We start from the raw sequence: 22774 nt of genomic DNA, 5'->3' as shown, positions 1-22774 counted from the left end.
GCGAAAAAAGAGCAATAAGAGTACATCACAAGACAGGCGTAACTACATGAAAGAGTTGCATTGGGTTTTGTCAGGGCTGCGCTTTCCGTGCGCGTCCTTGGTGCTGCTGAAGCAGCCGTAGGTTCTGTGAATGGCGGTCCTCCCCCTTGTCATCCTGGACCTAGCAGCTAATAGTGGTAGCCACGGTGAGCAGCCTGCCTGCTACCACCAGTCAGCTAGTTGACGCATTAAGAACCTGAAGGCGACCCATGTTGCCACTTCATTGAGAGTAAGTAACCAAGGGTGTTGTGTGGACAGTGAAGTGCCTTGCGTGGGATTTTGGTCTTATTTACCAGCTCGACTCATTTGAATAGACGTTCACAACTGAGTGAGTAGCGTTAGCTTGATGCTAGCTAACTAGCTAAGGCCAGGCTGCAGCAGAACAACTACGTAGCACCCCGAAGTTTACTGTTTGTTAGTTACTTCTGTTTAGTAACAAATACTATTTTTCTCAGCCAGATAGCCAAGGTTGGTAGTTAGCTATGTTAACTTGCCACACGGTAGCTACCTAGCAGTTTTGAACTTCCCATAGTTGGTAGCCAGCAAACTTACTAACTTTTTTAGTAGCAGTGACGTAGCTATGCTATCTTGACCCAAAATACACTTTAGATCAGTATATGGTAAGTCGTAGATAGTTAATAAATGTATACAGATTGCTGAATTTATTGGTATGGATTTTTTGTCAAACTTCCTGTGTGTGTGTGTGCGTGCGTGCGCGTGTGTGTGTGTGTCTCATTTGCCTACAGTGCACCATAGCCCCCACGGTGTGTGAGAGAGAAGGAGGGGAAAGGGGTGTGACTGTAACGGTTTGAGGAGAGAGAGAGAGAGGCTATTGGTCCCAGAAGAAAGGAGAAAAGCAGAGGGGAGCAGTCCCTGATACAGATCGTGCCGTGATGTCGGAGGGAGAGGGGAAGCCTGTTTCAGCCCCAGAGGCCAAGGCAGAGCCGGTTACCCAAAGTACCCAGGCACCAGCGTCTGTGTCCCCCCCTGTGTCCACTCTGCCCCCCACCACCACTGCCACCGAGGATGAGGAGGATGAAAGCGAAGACGAGTCAGAGATCCTGGAGGAGAGCCCCTGTGGCCGCTGGCAGAAGCGCAGAGAGGAGGTGGGTGAGAGGGAGGGAGGGAGGGAGGGAGAGAGAGGGAAACTTGGTGTATGCCTGGTCTGAAAATAACTCCTTGCTGCTTCTTTTAGTCCCTCTACACCTTTAGTGTTTGCACATCTGATGGCTAGCGTCACGCCAGTGACTAGTCCATTGTTACTGTCTGTTAAAGGAAGGCTCTGGAAAATGACATTACGCTCTGTGAAAAACAGAGCAACTTCCATACCAAAGATGTGGTTGTGAACAAGAGGGTTCACTCGCTTCATTGCCCCTCCGACATAAGATGGCAGAGCGCATTCAGCTCCACAGTGTAAATTCTCTAATGTGTTGCATCTCTTGTTTTTGAAAGTTTCTGGCAGCGTCGCCCTACTTGTTTTGCTATGCAGTGTGTAGCCCAGAGTCTCCCTATAAGGAATACGCTGAATGCTGCTAGTCTTCATTCTCGCTCTCAAACTCTGTTGAGCTCCTTTTAAAATAGTGCTTTCTAAATAAAAGGATCATGCCTTGACAGTTGGATTGTTTCTTATACATTGATGAACAGTATATGCGTCGGTGCTGGTGAATGTACTGATCCATGTCGATGTCCTCCCCTCCCAGGTGAACCAGAGGAATGTCCCAGGCATAGACAGCGCCTACCTGGCCATGGACACAGAGGAGGGTGTGGAGGTGGTCTGGAACGAGGTCATGTTCTCAGAGAGGAAGAACTTCAAGCTGCAGGAGGTACGGTAGCAGGCGAGACGACCGCTGCTCTGTGGTTCTGAACGCAGCCCTGCGTACACAGCAATGGAGTAGGAAGAAGTTGCCCTTACACACTGACCTAAGATCAGTTTTGTCACAGTTAAAGTTAGGGCTGTTGGGTCCTTGGGGAGGCAAAGCTGATTCTAGATCTGGGCCCAAGGGCAATCTCAACCCAGAGTACATACAATAGTTTTCTGTTTCCAATGATGTCATAGCCCTGGAGAGACACTGGTTCTTATCCGGTGCTTGTTAGGATGTCCTGAGGGAGGTTTCTGCTCTTTTCTGTGACTTGGGTGTCATTGTCTGAACCTCTCACAAGGCAGCCGGCACAAAGCCATCCAACCAGTTACTCTATTAATCTGTAGCCAAACGCATCTGTTATTCCATTCCCGTCCCAATAATCTGCCATTTTAAAGTTTGTCTGATGTATAACTTAAAGATATCTGATGGCCTTGTCAAGCAGTGCTTGTGACTGAATGTTTCCCTGTATTTTTCCCATCCAAGCACGAATCTTAGAACTGTACTGTACTCTCTGATTGTGTTGTACTCTGAAATGGATTCTCTACTTGCTTGTGGGGTTGAGGGTGTCAAGAGGCATACAGCAACATTGATTATAGACTAAACATCACATGTCCAGATGTTTGGAACTTCTAGTAGCTTCTAGTGGCAATTGATGAGAATTGATTGCATGGCCAAATAAAGAATCTTCTTCTTCTTCTTTTAGCTGAATATGTCACCATATTATGCACTGTCGCTGTTTCCTTGAGCAATTACAAGAACCAGTCCAATCCAATCCATTATCTCACTATTGACCCAGTTTCAACCAGTCAGTCAGTGTTTTTATTGTTCAGTGAAACATCCCTCATGTCTCTCCTCCTCTGTCTGAACAGGAGAAGGTGAATGCAGTGTTTGATAACCTGATCCAACTGGAACACCTCAACATTGTCAAGTTCCACAAGTACTGGGCCGAGATCAAGGAGAACCGGGCCAGGGTGAGTTCTGATAGATAGATAGATGACACTTTATAAATCCCCTAGAGAACACTTAACCGTGTCCAGCGTCCATTTATTTTTGTATGTCAACCTCCACTGCTTTGTCTGTTTACCTCAGGTGATCTTCATCACTGAGTACATGTCATCGGGAAGCTTGAAACAGTTTCTGAAGAAGACAAAGAAGAATCACAAGACCATGAATGAAAAGGTGAAGATGTTGTTCTGCATTTGCTTAGTATATGCAGTAGGAGCTCAAGTTAGGATTCAACCTTTAGAGGATAAAGAGACTGCTCTTGTCACATGTCTCAGTATGTTATTTGTTTGGTTGTTTTGCAGGCCTGGAAGCGATGGTGCACCCAGATCCTCTCCGCTCTCAGGTCAGTCTCACTCTCACAGCACCGAGAAAGAAAACAACTGTTGTTTGACTTTATAGTTCTCTTGTGTTTTCCATTGTTACAATAGCCTACCTTTATAATCTCCGTCATGTTGCCCGTAGTTACCTCCACTCCTGTGACCCGCCTATCATCCACGGGAATCTGACCTGTGACACCATCTTCATCCAGCACAATGGACTCATCAAGATCGGATCAGGTATTCGTCTAGTCCTGACCAGGGTATCATGTATCCAGAGCTGGGAGTGTCATAGTGCCTGCTGTGAATAACCCAGTATTTCTGCTCTCCCTCTCCCCACCCCTCCCTCCCCAGTGGCTCCAGACACCATAAACAACCATGTGAAGACCTGCCGTGAGGAACAGAAAAACCTGCACTTCTTCGCCCCCGAATATGGAGGTACAGTCTCAGACACTGGGCAGATGTGAAGAACTCTGCTATTCTGTCAGATGTGTAAAACAGCCTCTCAATCAAACCATTGTTGCCACACTCTCTCTCTCTCTCTCTCTCTCTCTCTCTCTCTCTCTCTCTCTCTCCTCTCCCTCTCTCTCTCCCTTCATCTCTCTCTCTCTCTCTCTCTCTCTCTCTCTCTCTCTCTCTCTCTCTCTCTCTCTCTCTCCCTTCATCTCTCTCTCCCTTCATCTCTCTCTCCCTTCATCTCCCTCTCTATCTCTCTCTCTCCCTCTCTCTCCCCTTCTCTCTCCCTCTCTCTCTCTCTCCCCTTCTCTCTCCCTCTTTCTCTCTCCCTCTCTCTCTCTCTCCCCCTCTCTCTCTCTCCCCCTCTCTCTCCCCCCCCCTCTCTCTCTCTCTCTTCTTCAGCTGTTGCAGATGTCACCACTGCAGTCGACATCTACTCCTTTGGGATGTGTGCCTTGGAGGTGGGTGATGACACTCAGAACTTCACCCGGAAATTGTTTGTTGTTTTCCGTCCGCTGAGGCCCAAGGCCTTTTGTGTGCCATTACCTTTGCGTGCGGGTATGGATGGCGTGTGTGATGAGGTCTCTGTGTCCCGGGGCTTCTTGTGTTGTACAGATGGCGGTGCTGGAGATCCAGGGGAACGGAGAGTCCTCTTACGTCTCTCAGGATGCAATCAACAGTGCCATACAGTCACTGGAAGACCCGCTGCAGAGGGTAAGACAGGTGGTGTGTGTGTGTGTGTGTGTGTGTGTGTGTGTGGTAGGTTGCATTTCATTGATGTGATTTTCCTCACAAATGTATGGAGTTATGCATGCGTGTGTGTGTGTGTTAACAGGAGTTTATCCAGAAGTGTTTGGAGGCTGACCCATTCAAGAGGCCCACAGCTAGAGAGCTGCTGTTCCACCAGGCCCTGTTTGAAGTTCCACTGCTAAAGCTGTTAGCGGCTCACTGCATCGTCAGCCACCAGCGTGAGTCTCACACACACACACACACACTACTAGCTATCAGTCTGAGAGTGTCTTCTCACCTTAAATTGAACTTGAGGGGGAAAAAAACCTTCCATTGAACTGTCCTCCTAATAAGTTGTCCATTACCCTGTTTTCCAGACATGATCCCTGAGAACGCCTTGGAGGAGATCACAAAGAACATGGACCCCAACCTGGTTATCGCTGAGAGGAAGGAGGGTGTTCAGCTCAAGTAAGTCAGTAAATATCTGTGTATGTATGTGAGGGAGTTGTTTTCTTACCATTCCAAATCTATATTTCTGTCTTTTTTTTGTTTGTGTGTCTCTTCCCAGACTTTCACAATTCCCTGCGCTGGAGTTGGATAAGTTCCTGGAAGATGTGAGGTAAGGAATGACAGAGCAGAGCAACCTGTAATGCACTGTACAACCACTGGGTGGCAGTACTGCTTGGTCCACACCGTCCACACTATCAATATTCACGCTGTTGTCCAATAAGGTCATCTAATACTTTGAATCAACATAGAAAATCCCAATGTGTTAAGGGAACGAATACTTGCACAGTGCACGCTGTCTAGATTTTCTCCCAACTGTTTTGAATAGCAACAAGTAAACCATTGTTAGTCTTGGTCAGCCTCTTAAAAAGGTCCTGTGTCATCATAAACAAATGTTCTCCCCCCCCCCCCCCCCCCTCTCTCAGGAATGGTATCTACCCCCTGACAGCGTTTGGCCTGCCCTGTCACCAGCAGCCTCAGCAGGAGACGACCAAGTCACCCATCGTGACACCCTCCATCAAAAGCCCCACCCCCGAACCTGCCGAGCTCGAGACACGCAAGGTAAAGGGGAGGGGCTTGCACCCTTTTAAAAAAAAAAAAAAAAAAAAAAAGTACATGCAAAATGACACACCCACATACAATAAACAATGCATACAGTGCCTTCGGAAGTATTCAGACCCCTTAATTTTTTCCACATTTTGTTGTCGTATAGACTCAGTTTAAAATGGATTAAATTAAAAGAATTTGCTACACACAATACCCCGGAAGGACAAAGCAAAAACAGGTTTTTAGAAATTTCAGTAATACTGATACACAAATTGAAATGCGGAAATACCTCATGTACATAAGTATTCAGACCCTTTGCTATGACACTCTTAAAATGAGCTAAAATGCAAAAATGTCTCAAATCAACAAATCACTCAATAAGTTGAATTGAGTCCATCTTAATGCATAAGATAATACTTCATGTAATTTTGGAATTAATATCTTTGCTTTTATAGGGTCTCTGATTTGCATAGAGTCGAAACACTAAATTGAGTACATAACACAACAAAATGTGGAAAAAGTGAAGGGGTCTGAATACTCTCTGAAGGCGCTGTATATAACACCCCCATCCTCATGTAAGACACATTAGCAAAATTACAATATATAAATGTTTATATATTATAATAATAATAATTATTATTATTACTATTATTATTATTCTACAAGCAAGTAATCACTCCTCCAGTGTATGCAGTCTCCTTCCTTTCCTCTGCACTGATGTGAAAGAACGATGTTTCATTTAATCTGTCCTTCCTGCGTCCCGACGTCTCCCCCTGTGCAGGTTATTCAGATGCAGTGTAACATTGAGCCTGTAGACGAGGGAGCAAAACATCACGTGAGTAGTTTTCACCCGACTCTCCGTGTCGCTACACGTGTTTGTTTTGTGCTCGGCCCATTTTGAATTTAAAAATCTCCGTACGTTTTAGACTCTGTCAAAGTTTCAAATCCACGTAGAACTTCCTATTCAGAACGCAGAAACAGGACAGACCAATACGATCAAGTCAAATCAAATAGTAATTTTCGCGTATATCGCATACAGCCGTAATTGACATGGTGGAATGCTTTTAAGTCTTCCTGTATGATCGCCCACGTGTCGTACTGACTTGTTCTCAATCTCCTCTCCCTCCCTCCCTCCCTCCCTTCCTTCCTCAGCTGACTTTACTGTTGAAGTTGGAGGACAAACTCAACCGACATCTAAGCTGTGATTTATTACCCAGTAAGTGTCCCTCCATATCCATAACAACTTAATGCAAAGACATGTTGATAATACAAGACAGGCATTATTGTCCAAACTGTATCACCACAGATACTTGTAGTGTTATGGATTCCAAAATGAGTTGGATGATGGATAGATGTGATCTTTTAAATGTCTGCTTAATCTGACATTGTTTGAAGACATGCAGTGCAGCTGCGTTATCTTACCCCAACACCTGTGATAAGGAGCTTGGTGTGTGTGTGTGTGTGTGTGTGTGTGTGTGTGTGTGTGTGTGTGTGTGTGTGTGTGTGTGTTGTCTGGGAATGGCAGGACTTTGTTCCATCATGGTGATACGGGCCTCTAGTCTGAGTGTCTGTTCAGTCTTTATCTGACTCCAAAGATCAGCCCTGCCCCTGTGTACTGTAACCTCTGCCTTAATCTAACCCACATCACACTGGGATCCAATTCATGGCATGCAAAACGGGCGTGTGTGTGTGTGTGTGTGTGTGTGTGTGTGTGTGTGTGTGTGTGTGTGTGTGTGTGTGTGTGTGTGTGTGTGTGTGTGTGTGTGAGAGAAGGATACCAGTGGGAGAGTCTAGCGTACATACCGGGTCAGAAAGAATACATGCAAGGCCATATTAGAGCTCCCAGGACAGCAGACAGCCGATAGGATGGCTGTGCCCAGGGGGAGATGGAGAGACCGAGAATGAACACATGGTCAGACGTGTGTGGTAGCATGACCCAGCCCCACACACACATGCATGACAGACGTGTCTAGTGTTACAGGCGTGGCAAGAATGTCAGCCGTGCACGGATGCTACTGACAGCTGCCTTCTGTGTCTGGAGTACCAGAGTGCACACACACACACACACACACACGTTACTGATTAATCATTTATGACTCTGTCCTCTTCATACACACTACTATACCTACCGTACCACCATGTAGCACTAGTCCAGTCTGATACTGCACGCCACACTACCCTGAGGTCAAAGTTCAGAATGACCTTTTACTTTATTGGAATAGCACATCATGTTGTTCTGCTGATTGCTGCCTCTGTTTAAGACCTGGAGCTGTGGATGATTGAGGTCTTAAAACTGTAACGGACAAACGTCTTTGATGATGAAATATTGTAATAAAGTGTTGTTGTTGTTGATGAATTACCATGTATGTGTGTATGTATGTGCTGCTATGTCATGGTGATGTGTGTGTGTGTAGTGTAATGGCTTCCCACTAACCTAGCTGCTATCTGTGTCTGTTCCAGATGAGAATGTTCAGGAGCTGGCTGTGGAGCTGGTCCAACTGGGCTTTATCAGCGAGGTGTGTGAGTGTGTTAATGTGCGAGCGTGCGTATGTATGTTAATGTAAGAGAGTGAACGAGTGAGAGTGAGTCTGTGAGAGTAAAAGAGGGAACGTGTGTGTGTGTGTGTGTGTGTGTGTGTGTGTGTGTGTGTCTGTGTGTCTGTGTGTGTGTGTCTGTGTGTCTGTGTGTGTGTGTGTGTGTGTGTGTGTAGGTGGTAAACGTGAGTGTGTGGGTTTTTGAGAGTGAGAGCGTGCGTGTTGTAGATGGCAGATGAGGAGGAGTGTGAGTGGATAACTGTATCTGCCCATTAGAGGCTGAGCACACCCTGCACCCACTACAGCTGTTTGACCCCCAAGCCACACACACGTACACACACACACACACACACACAGCGCAGTGCTAGAACATCAAGCTCTTCACTCTACAGATAGGGCTAGCTGTATATAGATTCTCCCTTGTCTTTACCTCTCCCGGTTGTCCACACAATACCATCCACCAATTTCTTCTTTCATCTATTAGGTTTTCCCCCCCCCACACATTTTACACAAGTTTCAATCCATCTTGAACATATAATACAGATAGGTTAGAGTGTGTGGTGGTTACCTTCCTGAGGTCAGGCCCAGGCCGTTGTGTTAACTCCTCCTCTGTGTCGTGCGTCCCTGCAGGTGGACCAGATCAGGCTGGCGTCTGTCCTGGAGGAGGCCTTCACCAAGTTCTTCAGCCGAAACGGTTCCCTCAACCCCGTCACTGTGTCCTCCTAACCAGCCCTCTGTCGTTTCCTCACTCCAGCTCTTCTCTAGCCCCCTCTATAGGCAGGCGTAGATCTGGGGGGATAGATCCCCCCCTATACCCCCACCAGAGCAGGCCTACAGCCCTCATCCAAAGCACTGGACTCTCTCGCCCAAATGATAGTGGGATGGGTCTGCTTCTCTGAAGGAGCATGAAGCCTTAGGGGACCGCGATGATCCCTTCTCTGTTCGCCGTCTCTCCTCCTTACGATAGCAACTTGCTAACGTGCTTTTGGAAAGGAAAGCTTCCACCATTTTTGATACATGTCAGTATTATGTATTGTTTTTGTTTTAGGAATGTATAGCCTGTGCTCTATCTTTTGCCATTTGCCTCTGTAGCTGTACATGCACACGCTTCTGCCTTAAAAGTTCTCTGCTTTTTGGTTGGTTTGGTCACCGTCGTGCATGAACGTCTGCACTGAATGTCCTCATTCAGAATACTGTAGGTGAGCTGCCTTCTTCTTGTGTAGTGTTTTGGAGGGAGAGGGAGTCTAGAGTCTATATTTATGTATCATATAACTTACACTTTTCTTTTTTTTTTACCAAACTGAAATGGTTTACTGTGGTTAACTGATACAAAAAAAAAGGTCTGAGCCAATAGAATGGGAGGGGTGGGACGTGTAGACTGTCAGTTAAGTTGAAAGTATTGAATTGTTGGTGTATACCGAATGATTTACAGGACATATCCAATAGCTGGAGCTGTTTGTTTGTTTGTTTTTGTTTATTTTTGACAACCTGTGTACAAGTGACAGATCCTGTAGCCTGGTTGCCTGTCTATTTCTGCTTCATCAGCTGCAGCTGTTGTTCAGTGCAGACCCAGTCAGGTACCCTTGGCTTACATTTACTTGCCAGCTTCTATTTTTTTTTGCTAGAAAACCCGCAGAAGCATAGTACTCAACCTGGATCGATCAGAAAAATGCTTATCGTCTTGGATCGATTTACTGTTACTGTCATTTTCACAATGTGCTTTTTTTCTTTATACTTTGTATATCTACTTTGTGAGGAGCACTTGTTCAGTGTCGTTGATGGAACGGTTGACAAGCTGCGGGAGCAAGCCTCTCTGGCTGTGTGTGTGTGTGTGTGTGTGTGTGTGTGTGTGTGTGTGTGTGTGTGTGTGTGTGTGTTCTGACAAGCGTATCCTGTGACAGCCTCTGCAATGTATGACTCTCTGCTCTTTTTAAATGGTTTGGTATTCTGTATTTTTTTATTAAAGCTGTAATGCACAACTCAACCAGATCTGTATCTCCTCATTATAATGAAATCTTAGTTTGTTTGAATATACTATTCATCACTATTGACTAGAGTTTCCTATTGATTGATTCTGATAACCAGAGTTTCCCACTTGGAGTATCATCTGAGTACGAAGTCTCCAAGTCATCAATTGTGTTAGCTTAGAGTTTAGGGACTTAGTATCTACAATCTGTCAAATTCATCCTCACACATGCACACGTAAGGAGCATAGAAGGATGTATAGATTCAATGGGTTCCTTAATAAGGAACCCAATGATTAAATCAAACCCAAGTTGAATCAATACTACTAATAATATTTCCCCTACCAGCCCTGTCCTAGCACTGGTTCAAAATGCATCCCTCCCCCTCCCTTTCTCGAGGTCATCACTGACCAATATGCAGCCCTAGAGGCTAGATAATGCAGCCCTAGAGGCTGGATAATGTAGCCCTAGAGGCTGGATAATGTAGCTGGCTGAGCTGGAGGCTACTCTTTCATTCCTGTTTACACCAGTCAAGCCTATTGAGAAAGTTATTCAGCCTCTCACTGAGGATAAACATTGTTTGGAGGCTGAAAGTCAGGAGGGAGATTCAAGGGGAACAGTAATTTCCATCCGCGTCCTTTAGTGACTTGATTTGTACTCATTCGTCCGCTCCCGGAGACGGCGCTCAACTTCCGCTCGCCAGGTGAGACTCCTGACGTCACAGACTAGGAAGGGGGGAATAGAAGTCTTCCATGAACATTGAAAGAAAAAGACCCCCTCAGTCTTTGCATTTGTTTTCCTGTTATTCAGCGGATTTGTCAACAACAGTGAAATGTGTGGCTTTGGTGAGTATCCTCCAATTCCAATTAAGTGTCGTGTATTTCAGCGAAGGCAGCGTTGCCTACCTGTTCGCTGTAAGGACACAGGTGGATTTTTCAACTTCTTGTTTTCGCTTTGGAAGGAAACCATGCGGGAGATTCGTGTTTCAAAAACAACCTGACAATCAAACTACCGCATGGTCATTGGTGAATGATTTAGCTATGTTGAGTAGTGCCCCGAAGTGTAATCCTATGTCTAACCGTATCCTGTTTGCGGCGAGTCTAACCGTTACCACTGAGCGACATTGTCTGTAACGTTATAAGTTAGGCCCATAATCAACACATTGCCTGCCAACACATCAGTGAAAGTGCTACCTGTCTTCGAGAGATTGCGTTTACACATAGGTTTCAGGGTGTGTTATTTGTGGGTGCCCTGATTGGGATGGGAGTTAGTTTCTACCCCAGTAATTCTAACCTTTCGCTCTGTGTTCGGTCTGTCTGTCAGACAAAGAGAGAGGGCCTGGGCGACTGATGAAGAAGGGGATCACGCTAATCCTAGTGGGTCACTTCAACTTCATCCTGGGAGCGATTGTCCACGGTAGTGTCCTGAGGCATATCTCTAAACCCAACAACCAGATCACCACAGAGTTCACTGCTGCCAACATCATCTCTGTCACCTCAGGACTGCTGGTGAGGAAGTGGTGCTCTCTCATGTGCTGCTGGAGAAATGTAGTGGAGAGACATGACGCTAAATTGTCTCCCAGGGGATATAGTTTGTCAGTAGATCTAAGCCAATAGCCTTTCAACTAAAGCTAACTCTTTTTGCTCTTTTTGGGGGGGTTTTTAAAGTTCAAATGACATTTTAAGTTAGCCTGTTTGAACAGTTATGTGTTTGATGTCGGCTTACATTTCTCTCCGCTTCTGCTTCGTTTTTCAGAGTATTGCAACAGGAATCATTGCGATATTGGTTTCAAGAAACCTCCCATATGCAAAACTGGTAAGATATCAACATTTGATGAGAGAAATCTGCAACTGTCAACTATTCCTCTCGTCATCTATCTCACACATTTTCTTTACGCTCTTGTCCCTTGCTCTTCTCTCCATTCCGTTGGTCCTCTGTGACTCAGTTGGTAGAGCATGGCGCTAACAACGCTTAGGTTGTGGGTTTGATTCCAGCTGCGACCATATATACTGAAATGTATGCAATCTAAGTCGCTTTGGCTAAAAGCGTCAGCTAAATGGCATTTATTATTATTATTATTATTATTATATATACACTTTCTCTCTCCCTCCCAATCTCTCTGTCATCAGCATATAGGGCTTCTGATAGTTTCGTTCCTGAATGCCCTGCTGTCTGCGGCGTGCGGCGTTGGGCTCCTATTGGCTATCGGCATTACCATTGGCACGGATGGGCGGGGCCTGATGCACGGCTGCAATTCCACCGATCTGCCAATCAACGCCCGCTCTCCAGTGACCGCAGACTGCCCCTTCGACACCACACGCATCTATGTCAGTCTCACTTTCTGTCTCACTTTCTCTGTCCCATGCACACCTACAGTATGTGAATCTGTCTGCTATCCATTTGTCTTGAAGTCTCTCTCTCTCTCTCTCTCTCTCTCTCTCTCTCTCTCTCTAGGACACTACTCTGGCCCTGTGGTTTCCCTGTGTTCTGATGGCAGCATTGGAGGTTGGACTGTCTGTGTGTTGTTTCATAGTGGGACTGACACTAAGGGGCCTGGGACCCTGTTCTCGCAGCTACATCAGAGAACAGGTATCACACACACACACACACACACACACACACACACTCTCCCTCTCTCTCTCTCACACACTGTCACAGATAGCTATGTGTCTCTGTTCATAGTACTGTGCTGCAAATAAAAATGGCAACATCATGCAAACACACCACACTGATCTCCATTTCACATCTCCCTGCTTCCTCTTGCAGCTGGAGGAAGAGGCGTTGACCAATAGGGGAGCAGCAGACCTAGAGTACTCCCCCCAGGGTCAAAGTCTGATTGGACACCACTCTGTCTACGCATAAAGGACCACCTTGGACTGGAAGGTGAGGGAGCAGTCCATTGGTGATGAGGAACTGGGTTTTTAGGCAACCCCTAGCAAGCCCAACTTGTAACATATATACTTAAAGATCTGAAGGAACCGCATAGGTGTAAGCAACATGGAGGAATTGGTGATGACTAAACCTTGTCCTTGTCAGACTGTCTCTCCAAGGCCTTCTCCTCCACCAAAGCCAAAGACGCTTCTCTTCTCTCGCTGTGCCACAATGTCAAACTTTCCCATTATGATATTTACAAATGCAAACTGTAGAGATGATTTCAATGTTGACCTTTATTGTAGTGTTTAATCTGTAATGATATTTAGATAATCACAATGATGATTCTTTATGGTTTATGTTTTTTGCCATGCACTAAAATAGCTCCTGTTTCTGCCTTAAGACACGAGTAATGCCTCTAATGAAATGTAGTGAATGAAATCTCAGCCAAAGATCATTGCTCCCCTGCATGTATATTTCACTGTTAATCTCAGCCAAAGAACTTTTGTTTTATTGTTTTACGTGTGTATTTAATTACATCAACTACCTGGCTGATCTTTCAGGCCTCAAAGCATTACTTTTTCAGTCCTTCTCAAGCCTCTCTTACTGTGACTGTGTGGGGATGGGAGGTTGCCTTAGAAAGGTCACATTTTGACTGAAACCCTGTGTTTGTGTTGGAGCCTGTGCGTGCGTGTGTGGGGGGGATCAGAGTGGACACTACTATGTAGGCCACACTTGTGTTGCTTGGGTGGCATTGCCCAACCGGGCAGAAGATGAAGCGATGAAACGGTTAATCTGGGGCGTTAAATCGAGCGGGTCTTAATCTTTGCACGCAATGTTAATCCCCCTGGCCAAGGGGCGGAATAAATATTGACATAAGGAGGTGACTGACTGTCAAAACAAAAGGGTTTCCCTGTACTTGCTGAGCTGAATATTGTCCCTCTAGGGCTGCCGTTTGTTGGTGTTGTCCTGTAGCTTTGCAGTGGCTTTCGGGGGATAATCAAAGGCCACTCATGAGGATGAGCTGGATTTCACCCAGTTCAAACCCTCTTGGATTATCTGTATTGCATTCATTGAGCTTGTGGTTTATAAATGTGTATAAATGTTTTATGTACCTGGATCTACATTTCATGATTAATGTTTTTTTTTTTTGGGGGGTGGGGGTTTCTACTTTAGCAGTATTTTTGATTGTTTTTATTGATTTTGTATTGAATACATTGATCATTATGTACCATTATTATAATTAAAAATCCGTTGGATAATGCTTCACAGTTGTTTGAGTTATCACTGCATTGGGCGAGTGGCAGCCCGTCCAGGAGTACTCCCCCACACAACCACTATATACCGGTGAAATATCGCCCACCTTGGTTGCAAAGCCTAATGCTCTTTAATGTTTTCACTGCGCTCAGGCAGTTGACAGGGAGGCACACTAACCCTAAGGGGAGTTGGGGGAGTTTCGATTGTCGGCTACAGTAGGGAATGGGCCTAGGTGTAATATATCTAGCTGCGACCCATTAATACATTTACATTTACATTTATGGCATTTAGCAGACGCCTTTATGCAAAGCGACTTAAAACAAATACATTTGACTAAGTAAGTGAATCATCTATCCATCAGTCATCATAAGAAAAAATAATTTATGCTAGGAAAAAGGGAAATGCAAGAGTACATGCACCCAAGTGTTGGGAATGTCTGACATAATTCGATTACTTTACATTCGATTTTTCTCTATTTCACTGTATTTCAGAAGTTCAACAAATGATCAAATGCACCATTTTCACAGCATGGATATCGGAAACATTGAAACTAATAAACATATCGATCCGGACGCTCGTCCTAGTTCATTGCGCGCGGCCGTGCGAGCACAGCAGCGCAGCGCAGCTGCAGCACACCACACACGCAGCGCGGCGCAGCGCGGAGCAGAGCGAAGTGGCGGTGTACTGTTTCTACGTTGACAAACAACGGTGAAGAGCACGGCACAAGAAGAAATATTTCAAGTCAAGGTGATGTTTGATTTTTTACTATTTGTTTAGTAAGGACTGGAACACATATGTTTAATATAAATGCAAAATTGGCTTGCTAAGTGTAGCTTCGCTAGCCGTACCGCTGCATGGACAAGACACGTTCGCTGTACTATCCTGCCACTGCCAGATCGAGCGGTAGGTCAGACTGTCTGTCAGAAGAACACAGGTTCTTCAACAAAAAAATGGCTAAAATAGAACCTACATTTTGCATTTGTTTGGCATTGGAAACGGCAGTGTTGTACACCCGAAATACGCCTATAGAATGATGTGGTCCTCGTTTAAAGGCAGTTCCAACACCAGTATAGGTAATCAAGCCAGTGGTGCGAAACATTGCGAGGGCTCGTTATGTTGCCCGGCCAACCTCACATGAACGTGAGGCAAGGGGGATGGGTCGGGTCAGTTTGCACTGGGTAGACTGGGTTGAAAAGACAGTGGAAATCTAAGACGAGGATGGATGGTTTGTTGATCATAAAAGATTGTATTGAGTGGAAGGGCGTGTGCTCTGCTGTGGTACTAGCAACGCCCCAAACAAGGTTGTCTGCGAAAAGGAATAAATTGCTCTGGCGCTCTGTAACAGTTGTCATTACCTATACCCTGGCTGGTGCGCGTCGCCGGTGTCGCTTTTGACACGATCTATGATGTCGGAGTCTTCAATTTTCGTTTTAAGCGAACGTTAGTAATACCTATCGGTAGCAATCGAATAATTTGATCATTGTGTTTTATATTACAGAGTTGCACAGTATCAGCCTACCAATAGGCGCCCATTTTCTTCAGATGTAAATAGTCGACAAATGGATCAGCTCTATTTGTGTGTTACACGTTCAGTATCTGTGTTGACAGACATGTTACTGCTCTGGCTGCAGATTATCAAGTCTTTAACACTTTTCATATAGCCAAGTTTGCATGGTAAACGCACACTAAAATGTAGTTTATTCGACTTGTTTGTGTTTGTATTTTAACTTGTTTCTATTTCAACTTGCAGGTCTTGCTTGGAATTGTCTACTCTGCCACTGGAGTTTCTTTGTGTAGAGAAGCACACAAGTCTGAGAGTCTCTCTCTTAATTTCTTCCATCGGAGAGAGGAGTGCCGGAAGTCGCGGTAATGACTATTGAGAGCCGAAGCTGATGATCAGAGCCCTTCAGCGGGCACAGACCCAGAGGGAAGAGTCTGGACGAGACCCACTGGTCAGTGTGTGGATCACTTAGCCTGGCAGGGTGCTCTCTGCTGGGGGATGGAAGCAGTGGGACTCCCCTGTGAGCTCCACGGATCTCCAGGGTGCGGTTTTGGAGAAGAATAGACCTGCTCTTCTCTTAAGCCTTCTCTCCTCACACCCTTCTATCTCCCACGCGCTCCACTACCGTGTGACTTCACAATGAGAGCAGGGTGGGACAGATCGTCGACTGCGATGGCGTCCCCCCACAGAGATGGCGAGGCGTCCGGGCCGCTCTACCTCATCGTCCTCCTCCTCCTCTTCCTCTCTTTTCTCTTGGCCCCCTGCACGGCCATCAACGCGGACTCGGAGGAGAGCCACAGCACGTTCACCTGTGAGCCCATCGGTTTGCGTATGTGTCAGGACCTGCCTTACAACAGCACCTTTATGCCCAACCTACTGAACCACTACGACCAACAGACTGCTGCTCTCGCCATGGAGGTACTGATGGAATGTCTGTCTGTCTGTCTGTCTGTCTGTCTGTCTGTCTGTCTGTCTGTCTGTCTCCCTCTTACAGCTGAGGCTGACTGAAGAATGGGTGGGAGAGGGAATATGCCTGATGGGGTGTGGATTTTGTTTGAATTTAGGTGGCATTCTAGCCTATGTGGGTGTTTTAAAAAAAAAAAAAAAAAAATTAAGATATTGTCTGGGCATTTGACTGTAGAAGACACTGTAGGTAGGTTGATCTGTGGGTAGAGTAAGTTAGCTGTGTAATATCTCCTTGTTGTGTCTGGTCTGGGACTAGGAGGTGGAGACAGTGGACAGCTGCCAGTTATTAACGGTGGAGTAGGAGGTAAACATTGTTTACATAGATACACATATCAGGCTGAAACTTGAGCATGTGGCTTGGAACACAATCCGACCAACTCAGATGACTGTCCCATCAGCTCAAGTGGTTTTTGCGTGTGTATATCTTGCTTATTTCGATGTTTAGATGCAGCTTTTGGTCTTTTGTCTCCCTTTGCAGACCATTCAGTCGTTAAAGATATCTTAAACCTACTCCAACCACTTGAATCAAGGATGCGTTGCGCCAATGTTGTTTCTGAGTAATTTGTCTGTTTTACTTTAACTTTACTTTTTTTTTTTTTTATACCTTATTGATGAACCCACCCTGAACCTAATTTCATTGCAAGAAGTTCCAATCCAAAAGGCTTTTTTTAAAGTTCTCTTTGACAGCATTGTGAGCGAGTATGTTTAAAACAGAACGGAGCAATTTATTTAGAAACTAAAACTGACACGTTTTACTTCACTGTTGGCATAGAGTTGAGTTTGAGTGTTGTCATGAACTTTTTTTCTTTTTTTAAATACAGATTAAAAGAAATTGAGAATCTAAATATAAGATGAATGCAGGTAAAAAGTGCCTGGGGTGTTGTACTACTTTGAATGCCAGTGCTTGGCAACTATACGATGTAATTTAGAGTGGAACATCTCTTCTAATGACCCTGATGAGTCACACTAAATGACTTCTCCCTCGGTTTCAGTTCATTCAAGTTAGTTTTATTGCTTATTTATTAGAATTCTTTCTGCATTTAGCGCGATGACACAGGCGTAACCGTTATTTATCTGCAGCGGAGCATATTGGCTATGAAAATAGATAATGAATGAAGAGTCAAGAGTTATCTGGTCTATGAATTCCTTGCACAGCTGTTCCTCATTCTCATATTAAACTGCTTCTGTCAAAACCAAATGGACTTAAAGACATCTGGGGGTCCAGGCTGTGCTTTCTGCACCTTTGAAGGTATTTCAGAGAGAATTGAAAAGGAATTCACCCCAAACGCTGGATAGTTGTCATATTTGATCATCATTAATTAGTGTGAGCTTAAGAAGAAAACATCACTTGTTGAACTTGATTTAACCTACTAAAAGAGTAACCAAATCCCTCTACCCCTTCAGCCCCGGAAGGCAGCCTTACAAATGCAGTTTTAAGCAACAAGAAGAGCTGCAATGTGAAACCATCCCAGTTTTCCTGTTCTGGCATCAGTTTGTGTTTCCATTAGTGGGAACCCTGAGAGGAAATTGAATAATATCTCTCATGGGACTCTGGCTATACCAGCCCTGAATCATTGTGTGCGTGTGCTTGCTGTGGGGCCCGTACTCTGCTGTGTTCGCCCAACTGATGTCTTAAGCCATCGGGCGGTTCATGTGTTGCATTTACATTAGCACAGTCATTTGGCAGGCGCTCTTGTTACCCAGAGTGACACACAGTCAGCACACAGCCCGGTGGGCGCGTGGCCTGAGGGAAAGAAGCCCTGGTGCTGCCAGCATCATCATCAATCATGGCACAACCAACTGCCATCTGGACAAACCTGCATTTCAACTGTAAACCAATGTGTGTTGCCACGGAAGGGTGGAGGTGTGTAGTTCATGGTTCGCTAATAATAACCTGTAACAACCTGTTAGATTTTTGACATTGTGGCGATCTGTGTTAGTTTTGTTAGTTGGTTTTTGCTCCGGGGCGCCTCATGTTTTACTGCTGTGCGTGGCTTACATGTGTCTGTCTGTAGAGGCCTGGCCCCTCTGTAAGCTCTGGCAGTAGTGAACCGCGTCCAATTACAGCCAAAGAAAGCGAGGGCGGTGTGGCCTGGGTTAGCGTCTCAGGGACGTAGTGGGAAACAAAACCGGCGGGTGAACCCTGAACCCTGATTGAATAGGTGGCTAAACCCTAAAAGCAGATACCTTGACCTGTCTTGACCTGGGGAGGGGGGAGGGGGGGGGGTGGGTTGTAAACCCCTATTCATCAAAATAAAAAGGTGGGTTAACAGACTTTCCTTGGGTTTTACTGGGTAAAGTAATTGGTTAGCGGTAATAGAAGCATGGCATGGGGGACGTGTTTCCTCCAGGTGTGTACCGGCCAGATGCAGGGGGTTGAGGGGAGGAACGGTGTGTATGGAGCAGCCTGTGGCCCTGGAGGGTACGGTACTGCGGTATCTCCTGTGTGAGTGACAGGAGGGCTCATGGTGCCAGCTGACGTTATTCACCAACACTAACTAGCCGCTAATCTGCCCCACAATGGAGGGATTGATTCTGGGAGCACAGTGATTTTCTCTCTCTCTCTCCCTCCTATCACAGCAGTCAATTAAGCCTAAGGGGGGGGGGGGGGAGAGGGGGGGGGGGCTGTGGAGAGAGTTGGAGAGAGTGTGTGAATGGGCAAATGAGCTCTTAAGTCACAACAGAGCACCCAATGTTGGTCCCGTACCCCCCCCCCCCCTTTCCCCTTCCCCCTCTCTCTCACACATATACACACACACACACACACACACACACGGTGGTGGCAGCAGCAGCAGCAGCAGAGTGTGAGGCAGCCAGGAGGGTGGGCTCTGTTGTCCATCTGCCACAAGGTGTCAAGGGACCCAGAGGACATTGGTGGTGGTGGTGGTGGTGGTGATGACATCACTGTAGGTCTGGGCTGGCTGGACGGGGGGAGGGGGGGGGGGCGGGGGTTAGAGCTGATAAAGATGATGCAGAGATGGCCTTGTTCTGTCAGCGTGGTATGCATGCCTGTCTGGGTTGGGGTTGGGGCTAAGGACATATTGAAATGTGGGATAAATCCTGATGCCTCATGTTCACTTGGGACTCACAGTATCCAGTGTTTACCTTGCACAGTCTGTGTCCCGACTAGCGTCTGTCGAGGTTAAGCTACTGTTCTAGACCTTTACTTGTGTTGTTGCTGCTGTTGTGAATTTGTCTAGCAGTCGTGTGTGTGTGTGTGTGTGTGTGTGTGTGTGTGTGTGTGTGTGTGTGTGTGTGTGTGTGTGTGTGTGTGTGTGTGTGTGTGTGTGTGTGTGTGTGTGTGTGTGTGTGTGACCCAAGCAGGATATGGACTGTCGAGAGTCAATGTTGATAGGAGTGGGACTCCTCATTGGTTGCTTGCCAGCAATATACTTAGCAACAAGGTCCCTTATCGAACAGCAAACAGAGCAGCCCTCGCTCCCTCCCTCCTAAATGAGGGCCCTCGCTTGGACTGCTGCTGCCCCCACCATCCCTGGCCTGGGACCTACTTCCCTGTCTGTCCCCAGCCTCATTCACTCTAGTTGTATGGAGGTTATTCAGAGCCTTGGCCAATGAGGTCTAAAAGGGCTGAACCCTGAACTAAAGGGTCTATAAAGGCCCTCTGAGAAGGGCCAAGCCCCGGACCACCAGGGCAGGGAAACACTACCTGAGGGAGAGGAGGGAGGGAAGGAGGGAAGGAAGGAGAGTGGTAGAGGGAGTTTGTGAGTGAGTTGGGGGGGGGAGAGAGACAGAGAGAATGTGGGAGAGAGAAAGTGTAAGAGACAGAAAAGGTCTGTGTGTGTGTGGGAGGTCTGTTTCCTTCAGACCCCATAGTTCTGTGGTAGAATATCTCCCAGCATGGGGTGCTCTCCCTCTGCCCAAACTCTGCTTCGCTGAGGGCCACCGGGTTCCCAAACACACTGAACACACCCTCCGTGCCCTGTGTGCTGCTGGCAGCATTATGCAGAGTTACAATGGGAGTTCAATGGCAGATGAATAAATTGATTATGCCATTCACTGCCAGAGAAATTAAGGGAACACTTTTAGTTTAAAAAAAGAAAAAGAAGCCTTGATTGTCCTGCCATTTCCATTGACACAGCCTAGTTCTTTGCAGAAGAAACAGCCGAATTGGCCCAGAGTGTTTCTCAGCACAAGACTTTCGACCAGAGAGGCGGCCTGGCCCAGTCAGACTTGGAAGGTGGTAAGTCCATCCCTGCTTCTCTATGAGGTGGAGGCCAGAGGTGGAGGCCAGAGGTAGAGGCCAGAGGTAGAGGCCAGAGGTAGAGGCCAGAGGTAGAGGCCAGAGGTCTCAGCTGCCAACACCAACGACATTGACTACTATTCACCAAGTCAATTTCCTGTATGTGCAAATATACTTGGCCAAATAAAAGAATTCTGATTCTGAATTCTGATTCTGAATTCTGATTCTGAATTCTGATTCTGAACATGAGGACCCAGAATGTCCACGAGGTTGGTGGCAGGCAGTCGAGCTGTGGTCGTTGTTGAGACAACCCGTCCGGCATCAGGGGAAACCCAGACCCCCCCACCGGAGGCCAGTCCACAGCTGGATGGGATGACACCGGTTAGCTGGGCGAGGGGAGGGTCTGTCCCTTTCTCCACAGTGAAGTATGGTGTACTAGCCTGGATGGCCATTAGTTCTTCCCTGTGTGGAAAACACAGCCAAGTGCTGCTTAGTGTAACCGACCCCCGATGATGAGGATAAAAAGCATAAATATATAGGTTATCCATGTCTTATGTTCTTAGGCTGATCTTGACCTATGACCCAGAGAGGGGAGGCGGGGGGGGAGGGAGAGAGGGAAGGACTCTAACACTCTCTAACACTTCTGTTGCAACAAAGGTTTAGAAGAAGGGCGATTTGGAGCTGGTCACCCTAAATCGTGAGTGTTAACAGTGTAATGTAGTCTAATGGTAATGCAGAGCACGGCCAAGAGTTCGCTGCTTAACCATAACGACCAGCAGCTCTCAGCTGTGAATGCCAGGGAAAGGTTGTATGGTAAATGTTGCAGCATTTAGTAGGATTACGGTGCCCCTAAAAAATATTGTAAAGGCCAGTTATGTGTTAGGTTAGATCAAAACAATTTTTTAAAAGAGAGATCTGTGTTCAGTAGTGGCTTCTACCTGGATTGAGTGTTTTTCTCGTCGGTTAATGGGGTTTTTAAAAGCCGGAGTGATTGGGAGGCTGTGGAGCTGAAAGAGCCCAGATGGCTGTGGAATGGCGACAGGAGCTGAGTGGGTGGTGGTGAAAGTCGCTGTCGATTATTTATTTTTTTCAGCCCTACATCACTATCACTTTATTTTTCTCTCTCTACCTCCCTCTGTCCCGTGGGAACAAGTCTTGATTGCCTCTCCTCGGGGGGCATGCATAAGTGCTCTCTCTCTCTCGTGTGTGTGTGTGTGTGTGTGTGTGTGTTGAGTCTCCTCTTGCCCAGTGACCTCTGAGAGGATGAGGACCTATCAGAACCTCTTCATCATAGTTACCATGGTAGTCAGTGAGAAAATGCAGGGAGATGGATACCGGTTGGAGGGGAGGGGGGGGAGGGAAAGTGGACATATATGGGAATGTGTGTGGAGTGGAGGAATGGGGGAGGTGGGGGGGGGACGTTGGTGGGTGGGTGGTTATGTACAGGAATGCCAGAAGCAGCTCTGATCCTGACTGAAGGACGAATGAAGGGATGAATGACATTGGAGGAGAGGGAGTGTGAGAGAGGCCTGTCCTTTCATTTCCTCTCTTTTCAGAGGGCTGGAGAAAAAGGGGAGATAAAGGAGAGAACGGTGTGTTTGTTCCTCTCCTCTTTTCATGGCCGCCTGTCTCTCTTAGTAACGCGTGAGAGAGGAGGAGTGGTGCGGCTCACGGCCAATCACTCTCTGTCTGTCTGTCTGTGTGTGTGTGTCTGTGTGTCTGCCTGCCTCTCTCTTCCCTGCCTGTCTGTCTGTACGACAACGGCTGATTGGGTGCTCGTGTGTGCACCGCGCATGCAGAGTTCTCTGTTGATTAATAGGAACAGCAGCTTGTTTTCATGTAGATCAGGGAGAGATGGCAGGATACAACGGTTGATGAGAGAGAGATCAGACGTGAGAGACAGAGAGACAGACAGTTGAAGGCTGGCCAGCCAGGGTTGACAGAGAGACACAGTTGAAGGCTGGCCAGCCAGGGTTGACAGAGAGGTGCTGTGGTTGATGGAGGGAGATTTGATGTGGG

The 22774-nt window shown here is 46.5% G+C and overlaps 3 protein-coding genes across 6 annotated transcripts in view; all 3 read left to right on the top strand.

The window, feature by feature from the left end:
* The first annotated feature begins 176 nt into the window (after nt 1-176).
* LOC310815080 (nuclear receptor-binding protein-like) lies at nt 177-9979 on the top strand. Of its 3 annotated transcripts, none has more exons than XM_083684698.1 (18): nt 177-268; nt 786-1145; nt 1740-1862; nt 2771-2872; nt 2991-3080; nt 3209-3249; nt 3369-3463; nt 3578-3661; nt 4091-4140; nt 4295-4393; nt 4515-4647; nt 4786-4876; nt 4977-5027; nt 5341-5476; nt 6243-6296; nt 6614-6677; nt 7922-7977; nt 8626-9979. In XM_083684698.1, exons 2-18 carry the CDS (start codon nt 933-935, stop codon nt 8719-8721), a joined length of 1578 nt encoding a protein of 525 aa, XP_083540824.1. In that variant the 5' UTR covers nt 177-268; nt 786-932; the 3' UTR covers nt 8722-9979. The 3 variants fall into 3 exon arrangements, with proteins under 3 accessions (XP_083540824.1, XP_083540822.1, XP_083540823.1); XM_083684696.1 differs by having other exon boundaries at nt 4082-4140; XM_083684697.1 differs by lacking the exon at nt 177-268 and adding an exon at nt 290-367 and having other exon boundaries at nt 4082-4140.
* A 675-nt stretch (nt 9980-10654) lies between these two features.
* Nucleotides 10655-14097, top strand: krtcap3 (keratinocyte associated protein 3). The gene is made up of 6 exons (XM_083684371.1): nt 10655-10804; nt 11283-11467; nt 11715-11774; nt 12089-12286; nt 12414-12548; nt 12726-14097. The coding sequence occupies exons 1-6, from the start codon at nt 10792-10794 to the stop codon at nt 12819-12821; spliced, it is 687 nt and encodes a 228-aa protein (XP_083540497.1). The 5' UTR covers nt 10655-10791; the 3' UTR covers nt 12822-14097.
* Nucleotides 14098-14743: 646 nt separating this feature from the next.
* LOC310814851 (frizzled-3-like) overlaps nt 14744-22774 on the top strand; it is a 16837-nt gene continuing 8806 nt past the window's right edge. Inside the window, exons 1-2 of one of the 2 annotated variants that reach the window (XM_083684390.1) lie at nt 14744-14834; nt 15838-16506. In XM_083684390.1, coding sequence (XP_083540516.1) covers nt 16228-16506 — 279 coding nt within the window. In that variant the 5' untranslated portion in view covers nt 14744-14834; nt 15838-16227. Of the gene's footprint in view, nt 14835-15455; nt 15528-15837; nt 16507-22774 lie in introns of those variants that run through there. The other variant, XM_083684391.1, reaches the window with a different exon arrangement.

This window comes from Argentina silus (assembly GCF_951799395.1).
Source record: "Argentina silus genome assembly, chromosome: 14".
Classification (NCBI taxonomy): domain Eukaryota; kingdom Metazoa; phylum Chordata; class Actinopteri; order Argentiniformes; family Argentinidae; genus Argentina; species Argentina silus.
The sequence above is the reverse complement of the archived record's forward strand: the minus strand, read 5'-3'. Positions and strand labels throughout refer to the sequence as shown.